The sequence below is a fragment of the Sander lucioperca genome, chromosome 10 (genome assembly GCF_008315115.2).
Source record: "Sander lucioperca isolate FBNREF2018 chromosome 10, SLUC_FBN_1.2, whole genome shotgun sequence".
NCBI lineage: Eukaryota > Metazoa > Chordata > Actinopteri > Perciformes > Percidae > Sander > Sander lucioperca.
In genome coordinates this window covers 29,598,425-29,620,462 of record NC_050182.1, presented here as the reverse complement: position 1 = coordinate 29,620,462, position 22,038 = coordinate 29,598,425, and the positions used below count along the sequence as shown (strand labels likewise).

The 22,038-nt window shown below is 40.1% G+C and overlaps 5 protein-coding genes across 6 annotated transcripts; 2 read left to right on the top strand and 3 right to left on the bottom strand.

Moving 5' to 3' along the window:
• Positions 1–417: 417 nt before the first annotated feature.
• Positions 418–1,805, bottom strand: LOC116049299 (trypsin-3). The gene is made up of 5 exons (XM_031298831.1): positions 1,694–1,805; positions 1,392–1,548; positions 968–1,221; positions 734–870; positions 418–646 (listed from the first exon to the last, which is right to left on the bottom strand). Exons 1-5 carry the CDS (start codon positions 1,731–1,733, stop codon positions 497–499), a joined length of 738 nt encoding a protein of 245 aa, XP_031154691.1. The 5' UTR covers positions 1,734–1,805; the 3' UTR covers positions 418–496.
• Positions 1,806–3,607: 1,802 nt separating this feature from the next.
• Positions 3,608–5,091, top strand: LOC116049300 (trypsin-3). Its single transcript, XM_031298832.2, has 5 exons — positions 3,608–3,810; positions 3,956–4,112; positions 4,283–4,536; positions 4,634–4,770; positions 4,858–5,091. The coding sequence occupies exons 1-5, from the start codon at positions 3,771–3,773 to the stop codon at positions 5,005–5,007; spliced, it is 738 nt and encodes a 245-aa protein (XP_031154692.1). The 5' UTR covers positions 3,608–3,770; the 3' UTR covers positions 5,008–5,091.
• A 1,439-nt stretch (positions 5,092–6,530) lies between these two features.
• Positions 6,531–7,899, top strand: LOC116049301 (trypsin-3). The gene is made up of 5 exons (XM_031298833.2): positions 6,531–6,669; positions 6,815–6,971; positions 7,142–7,395; positions 7,493–7,629; positions 7,717–7,899. The coding sequence occupies exons 1-5, from the start codon at positions 6,630–6,632 to the stop codon at positions 7,864–7,866; spliced, it is 738 nt and encodes a 245-aa protein (XP_031154693.1). The 5' UTR covers positions 6,531–6,629; the 3' UTR covers positions 7,867–7,899.
• An 862-nt stretch (positions 7,900–8,761) lies between these two features.
• si:dkeyp-84f3.9 (zinc finger protein 62) lies at positions 8,762–16,729 on the bottom strand. Of its 2 annotated transcripts, XM_031298834.2 has the most exons (3): positions 16,431–16,729; positions 14,129–14,254; positions 8,762–13,504 (listed from the first exon to the last, which is right to left on the bottom strand). In XM_031298834.2, the coding sequence occupies exons 2-3, from the start codon at positions 14,243–14,245 to the stop codon at positions 10,067–10,069; spliced, it is 3,555 nt and encodes a 1,184-aa protein (XP_031154694.1). In that variant the 5' UTR covers positions 14,246–14,254; positions 16,431–16,729; the 3' UTR covers positions 8,762–10,066. The 2 variants fall into 2 exon arrangements, with proteins under 2 accessions (XP_031154694.1, XP_031154695.1); XM_031298835.2 differs by lacking the exon at positions 14,129–14,254.
• Positions 16,730–17,351: 622 nt separating this feature from the next.
• On the bottom strand, positions 17,352–20,577 carry LOC116049303 (zinc finger protein 27-like). Its single transcript, XM_031298837.2, has 2 exons — positions 20,276–20,577; positions 17,352–19,728 (listed from the first exon to the last, which is right to left on the bottom strand). The coding sequence occupies exon 2, from the start codon at positions 19,682–19,684 to the stop codon at positions 18,116–18,118; it is 1,569 nt and encodes a 522-aa protein (XP_031154697.1). The 5' UTR covers positions 19,685–19,728; positions 20,276–20,577; the 3' UTR covers positions 17,352–18,115.
• Positions 20,578–22,038: the final 1,461 nt, after the last annotated feature.

Below are 22,038 nucleotides of genomic sequence, written 5' to 3'. Positions count from 1 at the left end.
AGGGCCAATCAAAGTTTGGAGATGTTGAACAAATACATCTTTGTTTATTTTACAGGTCCTATAGTTTTCTCACATTTCCTAGAGAGGAACTGATGTGTAAACAGTAAATCCCTAGGAAGGATCCTGGGAGGATATACATAATTTTGTCCTCACTACAGGGCAATAGAGAGTGTTTATATTGCTGCACCTCAAATTAATGAATTCCATTCAACTTGCATATGTATTTCATTTTCTGGCACTTTTATTTGTTTTTGATAAGATCTGTAGATTTATGATTTTTCATATTAAGGCAGGTTTTCTGATTTTTTTATTAATGTATTACTTTTTATCTTGTTTTCCTTACTGCTGATTCTTTTCATTGGTAAATCTATTTTTTTTAATTATCTAACAGCACAAAACAGGGAACAACAGAGAGAATGAGGTTGATTTTAATTTATTTTCTCAAAGCAGATGCCATAGTAAGAGATTGCTTAACGTTCCTTCCAGTCAAATGACTTTAGTTGGAGGACATGGTGTTGCGAATCCAGGAGTTGTAGTTGCAGACCTTGGTGTAGACTCCGGGCTTGTTCCTCTGGGCGCAGCCATAACCCCAGGACACCACACCCTGCAGCTGACCGTTGCACACCACGGGGCCACCAGAGTCTCCCTGATAGGACGCAGATAGAAAGGACAACACGTGAGCAGAGGTGCTCTAAAGTTTGGTGTGTCCACTCTAAGAAACTTTAGCTCGTACCTGGCAGGAGTCCTTGCCTCCCTCGAGGAATCCAGCACAGAACATGTTGGAGGTGATCTGTCCAGGGTAGGCGGACCTGCAGCTGCTGTCGCTCAGGATGGGGGCATCCAGGCACCTCAGACGATCAGGGTAGCTGCCTAGAGAGGAAACAGACAATAGGCCCTACATGTAAATATTCATACCCCAGAATGTACCAGAAATATGTTCCAGATGTGAGTGCAGTGTGTTACTGACTCCCAGAGCTGCTGGTGTTGCCCCATCCAGAGATCAGACAGCGGGTGCCAGAGCTGGCACAGCTGGAGGGCAGGGACACGGTGCTGACGTAGCTGTGCAGGGAGGCGGGCTTGCTCAGCTTGATCAGCATGATGTCATTGTCCAGGTTGCCACTGTTGTAGCTGGGGTGACGGATGACCTTGGCAGAGTCGATGAACTGCTCTGTGCCCTCACTGACAGCAATGTTGTGCTCACCAAGACGCACCTGGATGCGGCTGCAGAGAGAGGCATGAGGGTTAAATTATAGGTTAGGAATCTGACATTACATTGTCAGTATCTCTGATTTCATTACATTTTGAAAGAACATAATGCTAATTTGAATCAGTGAAAGTGGTTTTAGTATGACTGTGGACCTAATGTGTGGATGTAAAATGTCTGCACTTACGACTTGTAGCAGTGAGCAGCAGACACCACCCAGGTGCTGGAGATCAGGGAGCCTCCACAGAAGTGGTAGCCAGAGTTCAGAGAGACCTGGTAGGCCACAGAGTTCTTTCTGCACTCATAGCCTCCAACAATCTTGTCATCCTCAATGGGAGCGGCATCTGATGAAGAATTTACCATAGTTTATGTTTTGCAGGACAGTCTTTTTTCAACAAAATCTTAAAGTAAATAGCTCTTCAGTACTATTGTCACAAAATGGTCGAAATTACTTTAAAAAAACTAGTAAAAAATAAGATTGATACTTACATGCCACTGCGAACAGAGCCAGAAGAATGAAAGCCTTCATGATGCTGTCCGTCTCAGTCTCGGTGTCAGCTCAGTGGCACTGCAGCCCCTTTTAAACCCACTCTGTCCCTCTGCTATCTGATGGACCAAGGACACATATTTCCATTTTTCACCTTTCTGTCCAGTAACCTGTGAGAAAAACGCATCTGAAAGACAAGAGCCAACATATTGATAATGTGAGCTTTGGTTCCACCACCAGTTAGCAACATTGAGTTTATGAAAGATATACACTTATTAATTTATTTGAAATTACTGTAGAAATTTAAAGGAAATTGTGTTGCATTTTATTTTTAGCCTTACAATGCCTCTTTATCTGTCAATGTAATGGAGGTATACTACATTACTACCATACATGTGCACAAGAGACAATCATTTGGAGAAAAACAACTTTCATATCAATAGTGTATTTAAGTTGTTGGTATTTAATTTATGATGTTTATATTTTCACTTACTAACAGTTAAAGATATTTACTTTTCCGTCTTTCTTCTGTTTGTTCTACTGATTCATAGAACACTGACTTAAAAAAACAAGACAGAAACTAGTGTAAAATTGTCAGACCGCTTATTTTAATGCAGTCTAATAGCAAATGTATAAGTATGATTCTCCAAATGAAAAGCTGTCCCATGTATGTAAAATGGGTTTTAAAATGCTAACAATAGTGCCCTTAGTCACTCTGTACACATTATAAAGTTGAGTTGTGTGTAATAAAACATATTTTCCATAATATTTGTTTGATGTTTCTATTGTTTTTCCATGATTGCCTGGTTTTGAGACCTTTATATGGTCAGAAAGTATATCCTGGTAATGCAGGCATATGTCTGAGTGTGGAAGTAGGGTATTAGCTTTAGTACTGCTAAAGTACACATTAACATTTTCAACACAATAATTAATTGAGGTAAATCTAAAACCTGTCTAATGGTCTCAAATGAAGTGTCTCATACAAAGCTTATATCATTGAGATTAAAACTAACATTTATGCTATTACTTGAAGACACATATATTTACATATTGCCATTTATTTGGCAGGGATAAAAATACTCAATTAAATTTCAACAATATTCTGTGTAAAACAAATATTGTTTAGGATGTTGTTCATTGCAAATTTTAACATGAAACACAACACAACCATGAAGAGAAGGCTACTTTTGTCTAAATAAGGCTCTTAAAGAAACCTATTTTTTTTTTCTATAGTGAATCATTTCACCGCTTTGTCATCTACCTTTTGATTTTGATTGATATGAATTACAGCACAATGAAAGGTTTGATCAACAAATCAGGAAATAGAATATATTACTGTATCAGTATCATTGTTTCCAATTTTGAATAAAAATACCCTAAAAGGCAAATATTTAAAATGTTGATGTGATCTGTTTCTGTTGCCAAATTAGTTAATCACTAGAAAATGTTCTTGTCTTGCAGTGTGACAGACATATTCAATCTCAGAGGGCAAAACCAGACACTCCATTTTAGTGACAGGAACATTTGATCAAAGAGTAAACACAATTTTTAGCTTTAAAACATAAAATGTGTCTCCCACTGTAAAGCCAACTTCATGTTATTTCTGATTGTCATTTTGATGTAATCTGCTGTAAACTATCTGAGGCTCTTGTGGATTATCTTCATGGATAATAAACCAATTCACGCCTTGACTTGAATGGTATGTCAAACTACTACTATCAAAATATACAGTAAATGTTGAGTTTTGAAGACCCAAGAGCTAGTTTTAAGGTCCCCAGGACATTCTTCTTCTTTTATCTTCGCTTAAGTAATATAGTTAGGGAAATATATTTCTCAATAAATACATGAAAACAGGCCATGTGTTTAATGCATGTGTCTGGCGTGATGGTGCAACCAGAACTCACATTATCAATATGTTGACTCTTGTCTCCCAGATGCGTTTTTCTCACAGGTTACTGAACAGAAAGGTGAAAAATGGAAATATGTGTCCTTGGTCCATCAGATAGCAGAGGGACAGAGTGGGTTTAAAAGGGGCTGCAGTGCCACTGAGCTGACACCGAGACTGAGACGGACAGCATCATGAAGGCTTTCATTCTTCTGGCTCTGTTCGCAGTGGCATGTAAGTATCAATCTTATTTTTTACTAGTTTTTTTAAAGTAATTTCGACCATTTTGTGACAATAGTACTGAAGAGCTATTTACTTTAAGATTTTGTTGAAAAAAGACTGTCCTGCAAAACATAAACTATGGTAAATTCTTCATCAGATGCCGCTCCCATTGAGGATGACAAGATTGTTGGAGGCTATGAGTGCAGAAAGAACTCTGTGGCCTACCAGGTCTCTCTGAACTCTGGCTACCACTTCTGTGGAGGCTCCCTGATCTCCAGCACCTGGGTGGTGTCTGCTGCTCACTGCTACAAGTCGTAAGTGCAGACATTTTACATCCACACATTAGGTCCACAGTCATACTAAAACCACTTTCACTGATTCACTTTAGCATTATGTTCTTTCAAAATGTAATGAAATCAGAGATACTGACAATGTAATGTCAGATTCCTAACCTATAATTTAACCCTCATGCCTCTCTCTGCAGCCGCATCCAGGTGCGTCTTGGTGAGCACAACATTGCTGTCAGTGAGGGCACAGAGCAGTTCATCGACTCTGCCAAGGTCATCCGTCACCCCAGCTACAACAGTGGCAACCTGGACAATGACATCATGCTGATCAAGCTGAGCAAGCCCGCCTCCCTGCACAGCTACGTCAGCACCGTGTCCCTGCCCTCCAGCTGTGCCAGCTCTGGCACCCGCTGTCTGATCTCTGGATGGGGCAACACCAGCAGCTCTGGGAGTCAGTAACACACTGCACTCACATCTGGAACATATTTCTGGTACATTCTGGGGTATGAATATTTACATGTAGGGCCTATTGTCTGTTTCCTCTCTAGGCAGCTACCCTGATCGTCTGAGGTGCCTGGATGCCCCCATCCTGAGCGACAGCAGCTGCAGGTCCGCCTACCCTGGACAGATCACCTCCAACATGTTCTGTGCTGGATTCCTCGAGGGAGGAAAGGACTCCTGCCAGGTACGAGCTAAAGTTTCTTAGAGTGGACACACCAAACTTTAGAGCACCTCTGCTCACGTGTTGTCCTTTCTATCTGCGTCCTATCAGGGAGACTCTGGTGGCCCCGTGGTGTGCAACGGTCAGCTGCAGGGTGTGGTGTCCTGGGGTTATGGCTGCGCCCAGAGGAACAAGCCCGGAGTCTACACCAAGGTCTGCAACTACAACTCCTGGATTCGCAACACCATGTCCTCCAACTAAAGTCACTTGACTGGAAGGAACATTAAGCAATCTCTTACTATGGCATCTGCTTTGAGAAAATAAATTAACATGAACCTCACTCTCTCTGTTGTTCCCTGTTTTGTGCTGTTAGATAATTAAAAATAGATTTACCAATTAAAAGAATCAGCAGTAAGGAAAACAAGATAAGAAGTAATCTCATTTTAGAAATGAATAGAAGATATATGTGCAAAAAAATAATCAAAAAACCTGCTTTAATATGAAAAATCATGAATCTATGTCTCAAAACCAAATAAAACTGCTGCAAAGTAATACTTTTCATAAAAATGTAAGAGAAAAAACCTCAAGAAATAAAAAAAAGATATGTAAATGTTTCTGTACTTTCAAAACTTAAAATTCTGAAAAGGCAGTCTTCAACACTTGCCAGATATACATTCAGGGATTGAACAAAACAGTTTGGCATTAGAGGGATTTTGAGAAAATTACTTTTCAAGATTTCTTACTTAATAAATGAAGGTATGTTTTGTCTGCATGTTGCTCAAATCAGTGAAAACATAACAATTTAAAGTAACTCAGACACCTTGGATGATAAATACTGTGTTTATTTCATCATGCATTGAATATTTACAACAAACAATTGTATCCTGAAATATATAGCCTATGCATGTGTTTTCTTCTGTTCACCAGCGTGACAAAAGAGGTCATAATAAATACTGTATGGAAAAATACAATTTTACATTAAGATTCAGTTTACGTGTCACAACAACATCAACAACTATTTAAAAAAATCACAAGCATTGCAAACAATTCCAGAGAAATATTTTAACCCAAGTATTGTTCCCTCTCAAAAGAAATTAACTAAACATGAATACAGGATTGATATATTGGTGATGGTAATAGCTCAAAAGAAATATTTTGTACATTTGCTATTAGACTGCATTTAAAATAAGTGGTCTGACAATTTTACACTAGTTATGAATCAGGAGAACATACAGGAGACAGAGGGGAAAGTAAATATCTTTAACTGTTAGTGAGTGAAAATATAAACACCATCAATTAAATACCGACAACTTAAATACACTATTGATATGAAAGTTATTGTGCTTTTCTCCAAATTATGGTATCTTGTGCACCCGCTTGAAACCACATTTTTTCACACTGGCATATCCAACATGATCAACACTCATCTGTACTTAGTAATGTTCTGTATGTTTTTACTATTATTATTACTATTTTATTGTCTTGTTAGGGAATCTTGAGTGTCCAGAAAGGTGGCCATAAATAAAATGTATGATTATTATTATTATTATTATGTATGGTAGTAATGCAGTATACCTCCATTACAATGACAGAAAAAATTAAATACAACACAATTTCCTTTAAATTTCTACAGTAATTTCAAACAAATTAATAAGTGCATATCTTTCATAAACTCAATGTTCGTAACAGGGGTGCAACCAGAACTCACATTATCAATATGTTGACTCTTGTCTCCCAGATGCGTTTTTCTCACAGGTTACTGGACAGAAAGGTGAAAAATGGAAATATGTGTCCTTGGTCCATCAGATAGCAGAGGGACAGAGTGGGTTTAAAAGGGGCTGCAGTGCCACTGAGCTGACACCGAGACTGAGACGGACAGCATCATGAAGGCTTTCATTCTTCTGGCTCTGTTCGCAGTGGCATGTAAGTATCAATCTTACTTTTTCACTAATTTTTTAAAGTAATTTTGACCATTTTGTGACAATAGTACTGAAGAGCTATTTACTTTAAGATTTCTTCAGAAAATTACTGTCCTGCAAAACATAAACTATGGTAAATTCTTCATCAGATGCCGCTCCCATTGAGGATGACAAGATTGTTGGAGGCTATGAGTGCAGAAAGAACTCTGTGGCCTACCAGGTCTCTCTGAACTCTGGCTACCACTTCTGTGGAGGCTCCCTGATCTCCAGCACCTGGGTGGTGTCTGCTGCTCACTGCTACAAGTCGTAAGTGCAGACATTTTACATCCACACATTAGGTCCACAGTCATACTAAAACCACTTTCACTGATTCACTTTAGCATTATGTTCTTTCAAAATGTAATGAAATCAGAGATACTGACAATGTAATGTCAGATTCCTAACCTATAATTTAACCCTCATGCCTCTCTCTGCAGCCGCATCCAGGTGCGTCTTGGTGAGCACAACATTGCTGTCAGTGAGGGCACAGAGCAGTTCATCGACTCTGCCAAGGTCATCCGTCACCCCAGCTACAACAGTGGCAACCTGGACAATGACATCATGCTGATCAAGCTGAGCAAGCCCGCCTCCCTGCACAGCTACGTCAGCACCGTGTCCCTGCCCTCCAGCTGTGCCAGCTCTGGCACCCGCTGTCTGATCTCTGGATGGGGCAACACCAGCAGCTCTGGGAGTCAGTAACACACTGCACTCACATCTGGAACATATTTCTGGTACATTCTGGGGTATGAATATTTACATGTAGGGCCTATTGTCTGTTTCCTCTCTAGGCAGCTACCCTGATCGTCTGAGGTGCCTGGATGCCCCCATCCTGAGCGACAGCAGCTGCAGGTCCGCCTACCCTGGACAGATCACCTCCAACATGTTCTGTGCTGGATTCCTCGAGGGAGGCAAGGACTCCTGCCAGGTACGAGCTAAAGTTTCTTAGAGTGGACACACCAAACTTTAGAGCACCTCTGCTCACGTGTTGTCCTTTCTATCTGCGTCCTATCAGGGAGACTCTGGTGGCCCCGTGGTGTGCAACGGTCAGCTGCAGGGTGTGGTGTCCTGGGGTTATGGCTGCGCCCAGAGGAACAAGCCCGGAGTCTACACCAAGGTCTGCAACTACAACTCCTGGATTCGCAACACCATGTCCTCCAACTAAAGTCACTTGACTGTCATTTGTTGTATTAGGAAAGAAAACTGTATATCCCTTTAATAAAAAAAAAAAAAAAATCTAAGATACCTCATCTATTTGACTTCTTGTACTACATATTGTACTCAAACTCATCACTTTGGACTATTAACATATGCTGCAACTGATTTTTAATTGACTTTCACAAACCTCAACCCCAGCTGTTTAACACTACAGGTAACAATCTGTATTTGCTATGATTCATGTAATGTAATGTAATTTTATTTAAACAGGGACAATGTACGATTAAACATTAACCTAACAAGGAGAGATGCATTGTACCAGGTTGTACTATTTTCCACCTGTAGTCCCTGGGCAGGTAGGAAAACAATAAATATTCAATGCAAGTGAAGAACAAAACATCAGAATATACAATTTGACAAACACATTCACACCTAATTTAGAATAATACGCAAATATTTGCTAAGTTGCATCAATCAAATTCATTCCCACAACCTAAAACCAATCCCTCCACCCATTCCCATGTATGTGCAAAGCGTGCAATAAAAATCCTAACCACACATACGCACGCACGCACAAATACTGTACTTGGTGAGTATTTGACAGTGGTGATATATAAACGTGTTCTTTTGTCATGGATCTTAAGGGCTGTTTTAAATAACGATTAAAGTGGTCTTAAGGCTGTTTTACCTGCCTGAGACCAATTTGTCATGCAGTACAAAAAAAATGGGGAAGAATCACTCGATCAAGAATCATTCATAACGTTGATTCACAAGTTACTTCTAAAAGATATTTGAGGCTTAACCTTCAACTTAACCTAATATTTAGGATCCAAGGATCTCATGGTTATAATAAACATAGGATGTGTAGATTCTAAACTAAAAATGACAGACATGATCGCATATCAATACAAAAATTACCTTTATTGGTTTTAGGACCAACTATGGCATTAAATAATATTCACCAAAGCAGGGTGTCCATCCGGGAAACATCTTTTGAAATGTGCTTTTCATGATTCAAACAAAACTCAAGCCTGACACTGAAGCACGTAATGTAGTTTTTCAAAGGCAGTAAAAAATAATGAATGATCCACAGCACTTCCGTTGCACATGGCTTCAGGTGTGGAATGTGCGTTTGTTAGTGTATTATCTAGAAAATGTAGCATCTCTTGATTTCAGCCATCATGTTACAAGTCCACAATAGAACACATTCTTTAACAAACATGTGCATGAGTAAAGCTGATATTCACTTTTAATGTAAATACAAAATGCTGATACATGTCCTTGTTGGAGACCAGAACAAAACTGTATTTTTTTTTTTAAATCCATAAACATCACTTAAACAATTTGAGTAACACCTTCACTTGTAGAAGTCAAAAGCGACCTGCGTGATTTAAAATGTGCACGTTTGATATTAAATTCATAGTGGTCACAAAGTGAATGCATGTGATGAGGTGTTTGAAATTTGTAAAACTATACATCTTCTATTCAATAATTGGTGGTTCTATTAATTGACGATGTCTTATAAAATAAAAAATGAAACAAGTTCTTAGTCAGGTCTGTCAAACAAAAATTCCACAGCAATAAGGAGTTCAGAAATGACTTTAGTGTGACGTCTACCCCTCTGATCAGTGCAGGGTACTTTTCCAAGTTCTGAATTAAAGATACCAGGAGGTTGCAGGGCAACAGCAATAAGTAAGGGTTTAAAATGCTTCAGTGGTTATGAATGGAAATTAATGTTTTCCATAATCATCCATTTACATAGAGTACATGTTCTGTTTTCAAATGCTTATTATGTTGAAAAGCTCAATATATTATTATATATCCCAGGGCTGCTTCCGGCGTCTTTGTCACATGTTCTCTTTTGTCGGCATCTCTTCTGTTCTTTTTGATGGACAGAAATTTAATTCGAGAAACTAAAGAAAGGCTAGTCACTAGCCTAGTGACTTCTACCTGAAGATTCCTGATGCACTACATGAAAACAGAAAGTGTACCTTTTATTTTGTACATTTAGTGTGTATATTTCAGAATCTTTTAACTGTCAGGCATGACAGGTTTACTACATGATTATAAACAAATCTTCCAACTCCTTTTTGATGCATTCCATTTCCCATAACTTTACCAGGTGTGTAACTGACAATGTTTCTACATTTTATAATCTAGGACTACAGGAACCCCCCTGAATTGGCAGCTTATCTCCGTTTAGGTTATTACAACTGGCCTCTAGCATGCTGCAAATAATGATGATAAAGGTCTGAAATGGCAGCATATGCATCACCACACACAGCACACTTAACACCATTTGCAGATCCTTCATTTGACATTCTGGCACTCACTTGTCTTTTCACAGTTCCCAAAGGAGTAAAAGGTTTTCCAGGTGCATTTTCATCTATTCTGTCTTGACTGGTTTCTCTATCTTGGATCGAATGTGTGCTGCTGGGATGCTGGGAAGTTTTACCCAAATCAAGACCCGTACTCTGGACAAAGGAAAACATGGGGGTTAGAGGCGACTCTGGAGTTACTGGGTCTGGACATGTGGATAAGGAGCCCAGAGGAGACAGGTTTTCCTCTGGATCTGGACATAATTTAGCTATGTGGTTGTTTGTGGGAGGGCTAAACATTTTCTTGTTTGACTGTGTAACAGGATCATCCATAGATATATCGAAATCAGAGTCCTTGTGCGTTGAGGAATGGCAAAGCTGGTGACTGAACAGCAAATCTAGAGTCTGAAAGCTGCACCTGCACTGCTCACATTTATAAGGCAGAAACACCTTTTTGGGCCTGACCTGAATCCACTGGAACTCTGGGTGCTCGCTCATGTGTTTTTTATACGGCTCCACGAACCGAAAACCTTGCCCGCACTGAGGACAAGTGAAGCGGCCGCGTCTCTGTCGGTGGGTTCTCTGATGGTGCCACAGTTTTTTCCAGTTTTCTAGAGTCTTGCCGCAACAGCCACAGGTGTAACTTTGACCTGGGGCATGGGTAAGCATGTGGGCTCGGAGTCTGCCCATGTGTCTGAACAGTCGGCCACAGCTTGGACATAAATATTTCCTGGGGTCTGAGCGGTTATCTAGTTTGTTTAACTTTGACACAATGTGTGAGAGATGGTGAGCTGGTATGACTGTTGACTGGAACGGTTTCTTTAAGTTAGCGAAGCGTTTCTTGTGGCTCGTCTGTGATGGTTTTTTCTGCGTTTCACAATTTGCTCCTGTGAGAGGAGAAGCTGGATTGTGTCCAGATGAACACCTAAGTGCAGGCACTGTGTACTGTATTAATGCCATTGTCTCTTCCTCTTTTATTGCAGAGCTGGAGGCCTTATCCTCTCCACTGCACTGACTGCGATGGGTGCTAAACTCAGACAGCACACCAAACAGCTTGTCACAATATAAGCAGCGATAAAGCTTTGCGCCGGTGTGGGCTCTCATGTGGCTGTTGAACTCCTGCAGATGGTCAAAAACATTCTTGCAGATGTGGCACGTGTACGTTAGTGAAGGCTTTACACGTCTGTTGGGTTGTAAATCGTCACCGGTTCCCGAAGGTCTACAACTGTGATTTTTTGCATTGCTATAATGAGTGAATGATTTGTCACAGCGTGTGCAGTTGTAGCGCTTTACCGACCAGTGCGTCAGCTCGTGAACACGGAGGAAATAGGCCTGACCGAAAGCTTTGCCACATATATCACATTTATAGGGCTTCTCTCCAGTGTGGACACGCACGTGTCTTATGAGGGCAGACTGAAACGGGAATGTTTTACCACAGTACTGGCACACTTTTCTTTCTCTCTTGACTGGGGAAACTGGTCTACGAAGGTCCTGACTGTTTTCATGGTCATTCCCTCTACTGTGTTTTTCCGATTTGCTGTCCTCAGAGTCCTGGTCCAGCAGGTGTGCGTGTATCTTCATATGAGAGGCATATTCCGAGCAAGAGAATTTGATCTTGCAAAATGGACATTTTTTATATATGTTGCTCTTTTTGTGCGTCTTGAGATGAAGATTTAAGTTGGAATTTTTGCTAAAACCTCTGCCACATTCAGGGCATTTGAAAGGTCGTTCTCCCGTATGAACGCGTTGATGGATGATGAACTGAGAGAGAAATTTAAAGGTTTGACTACAATAACCACATTGCAACAGAGTTTTGCCCCCTTTTTTAGTGTAGCTGAAATTTGAGCAGGCCTCTTTATCCCCGTCACCGCAGTCTGTATTTTGTTCAATGTCATTACTGCCTTCAAGTTGCTCTCTCTGTAACAAAACATTACTTTTTCTCCTCCTTCTCTTGCCACCTTTCTTGCGCCTGAAAGTATTTCGCTGACTGTTTGAAGCCCCAGCGTTAACTGAAGTGTTGGCATTGCTTTGTAAAGTAGGACTATTTGACTCTGACCCAGGATTTAAATGATCCAGCTCCATCTCGATATTCTCAGCTTTCACAGCGGGGGGGAATCCAACAGGTTTAGGTGATAGTTCAGAGAAGGTTATGACATCTGTGCTAGAGGGCTCCGTATTCTGCAGGTTTGCATTCTTTGGGGATTCAAGACTGCTGTTTGATTGCGACTCCCCGCTGCCATTCGTGTCATCTGACTGTTGTATTTTGGGGTTATAACACTCAGTAGGAATTACCAAGTTTAGACTGTTCAAACTCTCAGAAGTATTAACATGTCCTTCTTGAGACTGTGGGCAGAGTTGACAGCTCTTTCCATCTGTATCAGTCTCTTGTTTGTCAGTGTTAAATTCCATCTGTTCATCGGTCTCTGCTCTCTCCCCACAGCCTGTGTCGTTGCTTAATAGTGATGAGGCATCCTGGGAAACATCAAGTCTGGACACTTTAGCAGGAACTTGCTGATAAGCCACTTTAGCGCTTCTTCTTTTAATACCTTGAAAGTTTAACGTATTACTGCTTTCTGTAGGAGTCACTTCAGTCTGCTTGGGGTGGACCTTGCTATCAGATTCAGGCTTTCCATCTGGTGTCGAAGGGTGTTGTTCACCTCTACTCCTTAGTCTCCGTGCAGGACCGCTAACATTATTAGCATTAGCAGAGGCAGCGGGAGCTCTGGCAGCAGCCTCAGCAACCATAGCTTTAAAAGCTGCGATTTGTGCTTTATTTGGCCTTCCTCTTCTTCTTTTTGGCAGCACAGGGACACTGTCTTCTACTTTACCATCAGAGACAGTATGAGGACCAGACTTCTCATTATGGGGTGTATTATTGATTAACGGAACGTCTATGGCGTTAGGCACATCATCTCGGTTGTGGTTCTCTAAGCATGTTGGCAAAGGTATTGTCGTGCTGATCTCCTTATGTTGAACTGCGTCAGAACCAGCAGAATCTGGGTCTTTTTTGTCTTTAGTCAACAAGTGTTTTCTTTTACGTGGGCGCCCGGGTCTCCTGCGGACCGCCACAGGCTGTCCACGGCTGTCTGTTGTAGAGCTGCACACGCTTGCAGATGTCATTTCACACTTTGCTTCCATCCCTGCCTGTGAGGATACGTGCCCACTGGGTTGACAGTTTGTTCCGCCTACTGTTTCAGAGTTGACACGGCCATCGGACTCCACGTGCCCCGATGATTCAGGTGCAGGTTCAGTCAGTTCTGTTGCTTTCATTTCCTCTCCCCAACTGGAGTCCAGGTCTTCTTCACTGCATCTCCTGTCTTCAGGTATCTGTTTGGGGAAGAGAAACTGCATGTGTCACACATGTAGTGATGGCATTGTTGCACAAGTCTCCTAAAATAGTATAAAAATAAAGAAGGCAAAAAACTCAAAATAAAACCCGGTCATAATAGCAAATGTTTATGCCTTATAATTTGTTCTATGGTGTCTATATGTAGTCTATGCAGTTACATCCTAAAACAGTCAGGTGTGCAGTAGAAGACCACATGCTAATGAAAATGCATGAAGAATTAGAAAATAACATATCTTGAAAAATAAATATATCTCTCAACATAGAATCAAACTGTATAATTAAATCTGAATATTTGTTTATTCCCAGCCTTTAGGAACTGCCCTCCCTTTTATTTGGATGCCAAAGGACCAACATAAACACAACACAATGATTCACTGCACACTTAAACAGTCAAAGTCTATGTACACTATATATCCAAAAGCATTACAAAACAAAGGAACAGAACAATCGTCCTTAAATAAGCCCTCAGGATTAAAAGGTTTTTATACAGAAAATGCATCAAAAATCCATTACCAGGTTACTCCAGAAATTGTGCTGTGTATACTGTAATAGACAGCATAACTTTTGGGGCGATATGTCTATCTGTCTCTCTCACTAACTACCTGCTTGCAGTCCAAAGGGGCATGAATGGAATTGCGAGGATGCGATGCCACAGAAGTTAACTCAGAGGCTGTATTTTGGTCACTGCTTCCTGTGCTGAAGGACACTTTACTCCCCATGTCAAGAGTCTGTGGATTAAACAGTGACAATGAGGCTGTAACTCATAAAAACAGTAGCGTGTATTCCTACAGCAATCAAGTCACAATACCTGTAACACACTGGCTCGCTTATTATTATTATTGCTGGCTCTTACAGTTGTGCAAATACTGCATGCTATGCCCATTGGTCGCTATAACTTAGTGGCTTGCACGATCGGAAAGTGTTAATATTAATTACAAGTATATAAAGATTAAATATGTTATATTACTCTGTCATTAAAAAAATAAAAATAAATAAACATAAATAAAATGTTTGTTCTTTTCACTGGCTGTAATATTATATTCAGTAGTTTTATTTCATAGGTGATTATTTGTAATATGTTGACTTCAAGGTTTTCTATCTCTGTGTGACACCTATTGAGCCTGTTTTTCATTGGGTTCCGGACATTTGCAGGTTACAACTTGTAATGATTTTATCTTGTTGTGTGTGTGTGTGTGTGTGTGTGTGTGTGTGTGTGTGTGTGTGTGTGTCTAGACAAATATTAATCTTAGTTTCTTAGCTCAATACATATGGCTTCTTCTTCAAGGCTAATCTTCTTAATTGTATTACTGTAAAACACTCAGCAACAACTATTTACATGAACATATGTTGCAAACTATAAAAATTTCAACTCAATACGGTGAAAAATTAAAAATTGGAATACACATAGGCCTACAGAAAACCACAAGGGGGCAATCTTCAACAGTACATAACTAAAAAAGTATTTGTAAAATCCATGACCTGAACTGGGAAGTTCTGAATTCTGGCATTGAATGACCCTAATGTGACACAAATATTTCTCATCAGCAATTCAAGCACAGGTGTCTACATCAAACCATGATGCAAATCTGGACCAGAGAGAAGCCTGCTGTAAGCAATCACTGTGCAGATTTATGCTCGATTAACTTTGGCAGACTTTAAAGTTTTCCACAAAAAACAGAACACTTTGTAAGTGATTGCCAAATCAAACGTGTCCGGAAAGATAGCCACGTAGCAGATTTGTGAATCATTAAATAGAAAATTGTTGCGTTGGGAAAATCCTTCCTATCTTTCATAGCCTGAGGTGTAAAGTCACTCAAATTTACTCAAGTCATCTACTTCAATACATTTCTGAGGTGGTACTGTGAGTACTTCCACTTCAGGTTACCAAATGCTTCACTACATTTCAGAGAAGGAATATTGTACTTTCACTTACTACTTTTACATGAGTTACAGTTAGCAGATTAACATTTTTCCTGAAAAGACATGGGCATCTTATAAATTACGATGCATCATTACTGAATAATCTGCCCAACTGTTTATTAACTATATAAAATGAGCTCCATCTACAACAATAAAATGCTGCTTACACATTAAGGCATCAGAAATAATAAAACCCAAAGTAAAATAGCACTTAAGGAAAGGGGTATTCTGAATACTTTCACTTTTGGACCATTTTGGCTTATAATACTTCTGTACTTTTACTTTAGTAAAAAAATCGTCATGCAGGAGTTTATCTTGTAACGGAGCAGTGTTACATAGTAATGCGGCTTCTTTTACTCTAGTAAAGCTTGTGAATACTTTACCCATCTTTGTTCATAACAGACCACACATTACATTACTTTAAAGCTAGTGTGGCACTTCTGAACCTGGGGCTCATACTAACACTCAAAGTATAGTGTTTAAGTTTGCAAAGCTTTAGATGCAAGTGTGGATTTGATATACACTAGTAACGTTAACGTTGTGTCTAGAATAGACGGTGGTTGCTATACACATTTCATCTAATGTAACGTTATTGACAAATGGCTTTTGATTGTGATTACCAATATTCACACATAAACCCACTGAGAGATAACCGTGTCCCAACGGGTCATTTAACATGCATTGAATACACATATGACCAAACAATCAGCTTTAGCATCCGGCTAACGATATCAGTTATCATCAGTTGTCAAAAGCTAACGTTATCGTTTTGAACAGCACGGCTAACAATATAGGCGTTATCTTGTGGTAGGCCACATTGCTAGCTCCGGTTAATTAACGTTACAGGCCACACGAACCTACCCGTTAACTACGATGTCAGCTCATGTGACTTTCTTTGTGGTCAATAACGCTTATGTAGGAGTCTGACATTTCTCAATACCAGTTACCAAATGTGATGGGTGGTAGTAAACACAAACTGCTTGCCTGCGTGGGAGAGAGTCAAGGCTGGTCTCTGCGTAGCCATTACCTGACCGCTGATCAAATAACGGCACCTAGCACTTGCTAGCTCAAAGCATGCATGTGCTTTGTCGTTAGGTGGCTGTTTGGCACTTTTTATAAGCGTGCATTGGTCTGGGAGCTGATCTGTTAATGTAGAACTGGCTTTCTCTCCTTTTCAGAGATGTTTGCAGCAGCGAGCCACTCGATATCCACGCACAAAGCAACCCGAAAAAGTGTCAATCACGGTGAGCGTACACAGGGTGGATGCTTCAGGTGGTGTGGGAAATTTGGGAATTATGACTTGTTTTGCACAAGTTACTTCAAAAGTGGCAAACACGAAATAAAAGCCGGTAGGGTTTGGTCATACGTGTATTGGTGAGATATAACGTTTAAGGACAGGAAGCTTGTAAGCTGGAAAAATTATGCACACCAGCATCATTAATTTGGCAGGTAGTGGTGACGTGCCTGACACTTCTCCTAGTTCAGTGCCACATCTGCAATATCACCCACCCAAATGTATTTATGTGCCGTTATTTGTTTATTCTACAATAAGTTGCAGTTTTCGATGTTTACATAAGGTATTGCGATTACAAGCACACAAACAGCACTTGAACGCCGCATCCACACTTTGGATATTTGCCGCTCATGGCAGTTAGCCTCATCAAAAAATGGAAAATCAACAGCGCCTCGTCTTTGCTTTGAAATGGCCCTCTGGACCCTTCTATCTTCATCTTATGCTTATTTTACTAACACATTTGTGATATTCTTACTTGCATTTACTTTACTTGTCAGGCACCACAACGGTTACACATCATACACTGTCAATTAATTCAGTCCATTTATCATAATATACAACCCCATTGATAATATAACATCCTGCATTATCCCCTGAAGACACAGACACAATGAGTTTGAAAATATAGTTTAATACAACATATACTGTATTCATAAAGTCTGACAAAGCTGGTAAGAACACAAGGTATTGTGTCACCTCCCACAGCCTCACAACTAGGGTTGCAGCGGTATAAGATTTTTAGGGTACGATAACCGTCTTAGAAAATATCACGGTTGCACGGCGTCATGGTATACGGTATTAGACAATTATTATCATTAGTTACAATAAACCTTAAAAGAATGAAAACACTTTTTTTTGTTCAACAAATGCTTTATTATAATTGAAACTTCAAGTGTTTAAAAAAAATAAGTATGTGTTAAGTATCTTTTCTGAAAATAAATTTTCAATACCATAGATAATTAAATGTACACGGTATGATAACCCATCAATTTTCATACCACAGTATACTGTGAAACCTGTATAACGCTGTAACCCTACTCAACAAATTCAATCATACTAAAAACATTTAAAAAAACAAAACAAAACAAAAAAAAAAAAAACACTAGCCTATAAGACAGTACCTGGTTATCCCACCAAACATGGGTAAACCATGCACATACATTTTCATAATTAACTATTGATTTACATTCTATAACAATTGCAGGGGCACCAATATTGGGACAGTTTACAGTACTGACAAAAGAAATCCAGCTTAAGATGCATGGTTGTTGTCACTAGTCATCCTACATTTAGCTTTAATAGTTTGGAGAAAGCCAGAAAGTCCATTATTAAGATAAAATGTGACATGCAAATTGGATGTGCCTCTCTAGTTTTGTCAAGTCTTAATAGGGACAGATGAGGTTACTTGGTATATCATCTCAGCAGGTTTGTCTGGTCCATTTTCAACTATGTAACAATCATCTTCCTTATCCACATCTGTTTTCCCATTCACAGGAGCTGCTCCTTGCCCTTTATCCAGAACAACAGCCATGACTTGGTTTTTCTTCATGTTATCAGAAGCTGAAAACCCAAGTTTTCTCTCACCATTCATCTGAACAGGATTTAGGCTCGTCACCGGGGTCACCCTCTTGAGTTTGTTGTTCTGTTTGCCTTGCACATGCTGTGCCATAAACTCCTGTGCTTTGACACACTTGTGTCTCTGTAGCAGCTGAGCTGTTTCAAAAGGAAGATAACAGACTCGACATGGGAACCGATTAGATGCAGTGGATGTCTGCATTGGTTTGCTTGATACGCCTGATCCAGATTTTGTAGCCATCTTCAACTGCATGGAGTGTGTGACAGGAAGCCCCCGACTGGTTTTATTGTATGCACTGTGATTCTGACCCTTCGCCTGCAGGGATGGAGAGACATGAAGCACCTGATTGCTTTTATTGTATGTACAGATCTTCTGATTTTTGAACTGCAGGTTGGAAATCATAAGAGGTGCCCGACTGCCTTCACTGGCTGCCGTGGGATTCTGGCTTTTCAACTGTAGGGAGGAAGTGGCACAAGGCCCCTGAACACTTGGACTCCTGTGTGTGCTGGCTTCATTTCGATTCTTAAAATTCAGTGGTCTAGCAGTGATGATTCTGAATTTGGTAGCTGTGTTGGGTGCCTTACAAAAATGGAAGCGAGGCACCATCTTCTTGCTGGAGAGCAGCAGCCCACATCCTATACAGCCAGAAACTTTATCTGTGACATGAGTGCTGTGGTGGGAGATGAGAGAGGTCTTTGTCATAAAACATTGCCCACATTTACCGCAAGTGTAAGGCTTTGACTTGTTAAATGTGCGCACTGTTTGCAACAACACGACAGGCTGGTAAAGTGTCCAAAGATCCACTGTTGGTGCACCCACACCTGCAAAAATATTCTGCATGTCTTTTTCATGGGGCTTAGGATTTGGGAGCAAAGATGCTTGTGACATAGAGCTGTACAACTGAGGCACTTGTGAAATCTGCGCAGACTGCTTGGGAACTTGTGCGAAACATTCTGATGTAATGGGGGCTTGCAGCATAGGTTTCACTGGCAAAGAAATTGATGGCCCATTGTCAAATTTAGGTGTCTCCCAGACAACTTCACCTGTCTGTAGTCTTTTCAGCTGCTTCTCCTCTTCTATGCGCTTCTCAATTCTGCGCTTTCTTATTGTATCATGATCAAGCACTTGGTGTCCCGGTTCGTGTGTAGTGCTGTGCTCCAGCATGTCCTTGTATTCGGCAAATTCAGTTCCACAGGAACAGATGTGACTTGCAGCAGAACAAAAGTGTTCCTCCAGGCATTTACGATTTGCAAATATCTGCTCACAGCTGAAGCAAAACCGTCCGGCATCCATCAAATCTCTACCCAAGCCATCCTCCTGGACATTTTGCAGTCTTTGCTTTCCTCCCTCCATCATCAGGCTATACATGGTTGTGTTCACAGTTTATGTGTAGCCCTCTGAGATCACCTTTCCTGTTAGAGACAGGTTTTGGAATTAATGAAAGCATAAACAGGATATAACTACAATGGCCAAATATTAAATTCAGTTATACCTCATCATTTAATGGTGATTATTACTGACTCATGAACTAGTTATGCTAATCGCTACGTACAAATGCATTCAAAGCTAAGGAGAGACGACTGTCGTTTTTCAAAATCATTTAACATTAACGTTACAGCTTCCTTTGGACATTTGCTTGTCTCTGAAATAAAGTCCAAACTTCAGAGACGAGCAAATACTTTAATTACGATTGTTTCTTACAATGACGTTAACGTTACATACATCCCATAGGTTGTGAAATACATACCGTAGTCACCCATCTAATTAAGACGGGGGGTATCTACTACACTACTATTCTATACTACTTAATATTTGGAAAAGTAAGGTGACGTTAGCTGGTTACGTTTGACAATTCATAACGTTGTTTTTTTTTATTGAACGCGCCCTCGCCTTGATGCAAACCTACCATGCTAACGTTAGCCTCAACTAGCTAGCTCATGAACAATAACGTTAGCTTACCTTCACATGGATGTCAACGTGTCGTCCACTTAATATTCTGGTATATCTTTGCAAAACAATGTAAACAGCTTGTCGATTGGCGTATTGTGGGACATTCAAAATCGGGCTAACTTGCCGGTATTCTAAACGAGTAGGTGGCGGTTAGCCCATTAGCCACACCAAAAAACAAGAGGAAAGACCCCACTCTTGTTCTACGGATGGCGCGAAAAGCAAAACGTCCGGGTTTTGAGTCGTTATACTGACACCTGTCGACGGGAGTTTATGATTCACCTTTGATGTGATTGCTGCGGTAGTTATACTGGCTGGTTTTTAGTCTTCACTACACACAAAGAAAAAATAAATAACACTAACATGAGCTTGGCAGTTCTTAAACTTGGAATTAGCCACTCACAAAATGAGCTGAGCCACCTGCTAATGAGGACTGTGATACAGTTGAAGGCTCCTGAGCATGCGTATAAGTGGACCTTGAGCTCTGGCCACTAGAGTATGGCAAAACATTTTGCATTTTAGGATACATCTAGGCCCTAAATGTATCCTAAAATGCTAAATGTTTGGTAGAGTGAAAAAGGCTATTACAACTCGATTTCCCTGCTGTGGTTCAATAAAGGTGTATCTTATCTGACTGCTTATTTGTCAATGCAAAAACGTATTTAGGACACCTTTATTGTCATTATATTACACTGAACACAACGAAATTGCGAGTGCCCCTCCCCAAAAGAAACGTAGCCTATATCTTTATACATCCATATGACATAACAACAACAACATTCATTCAACAACCAACATTCATCATAAAACAAGGGCAGGTAGTTTGTTATAAAAAATAAATATATTGCACAGTTCTTAATAATAATATAACATTGCACAGATCAGTAAAATTAATGTAAAAAAAAACAATAAACAATGCAACAAAAATGGAAATTTGGGGTGCAGAGATATTATGTGTGTAGAGAGTCTGGATGGCCTTAGGAAAGAAACTGTTCATTAGTCTGGTGGTGGCCCTGCGGTCTCCCTGAGGGCTGGAGATCAAAGAGATGGTGGCCAGGGTGAGAACTATCTTTAACAATGTTTTTTGCTCTGGAAAGGTAGCAGGTGTTTGCAAAGTCCTGGAGAGAGTGGAGAGGGCCAGCATACCCCACTGTGGCAGTATGATGATGCTCTCTTCTGAAAAGTGGTAGAAGGCTGCCAGCAGCGAGTAGTGGTAGACCAGCAATTTAAAACTGTGAACTCTTTCCACACAGTCTCCACTTTTAAGAAGATGGGAAGGGGAGGGTGGGGGGGGACGACTTCCTAAAGTCTAGGATGAGTTCTTTTGTTTCATGCAAAATACATTAATAAATTTTTTTTTTTATTATTTCAATAAAATTGAAAATGTAAAGTCAGGGGTTATACTGTTGTTTGTTGATTGTATTGTATTTCCCTACTAAATGAATAGCAAAGAACTACAGCTTTTATAAATCACACAGCTACACTGGGATTAAAGTTCCCTCAGAGGATGTTTTTCTACATTTAGCATAGTTTTCCTAGTTTCTTCTCCTTTTACGTAAAGTAGGCAGTGACGACCCCCGTTTTCAATTTGAGTATAGCATACTCTAGGTACGCGTCACATTTCAGAGGCACTGACGAATATCTCTAGAGGGGTTACAGTAGTTACATTTAAATTATATCCAAAACCTACTGAATTTAGTTTAATACAAACATTTTACATATCCATACACTTACTTGCACTTACTGACTTTCCCACACCCAAGGTTGAAAAAGGT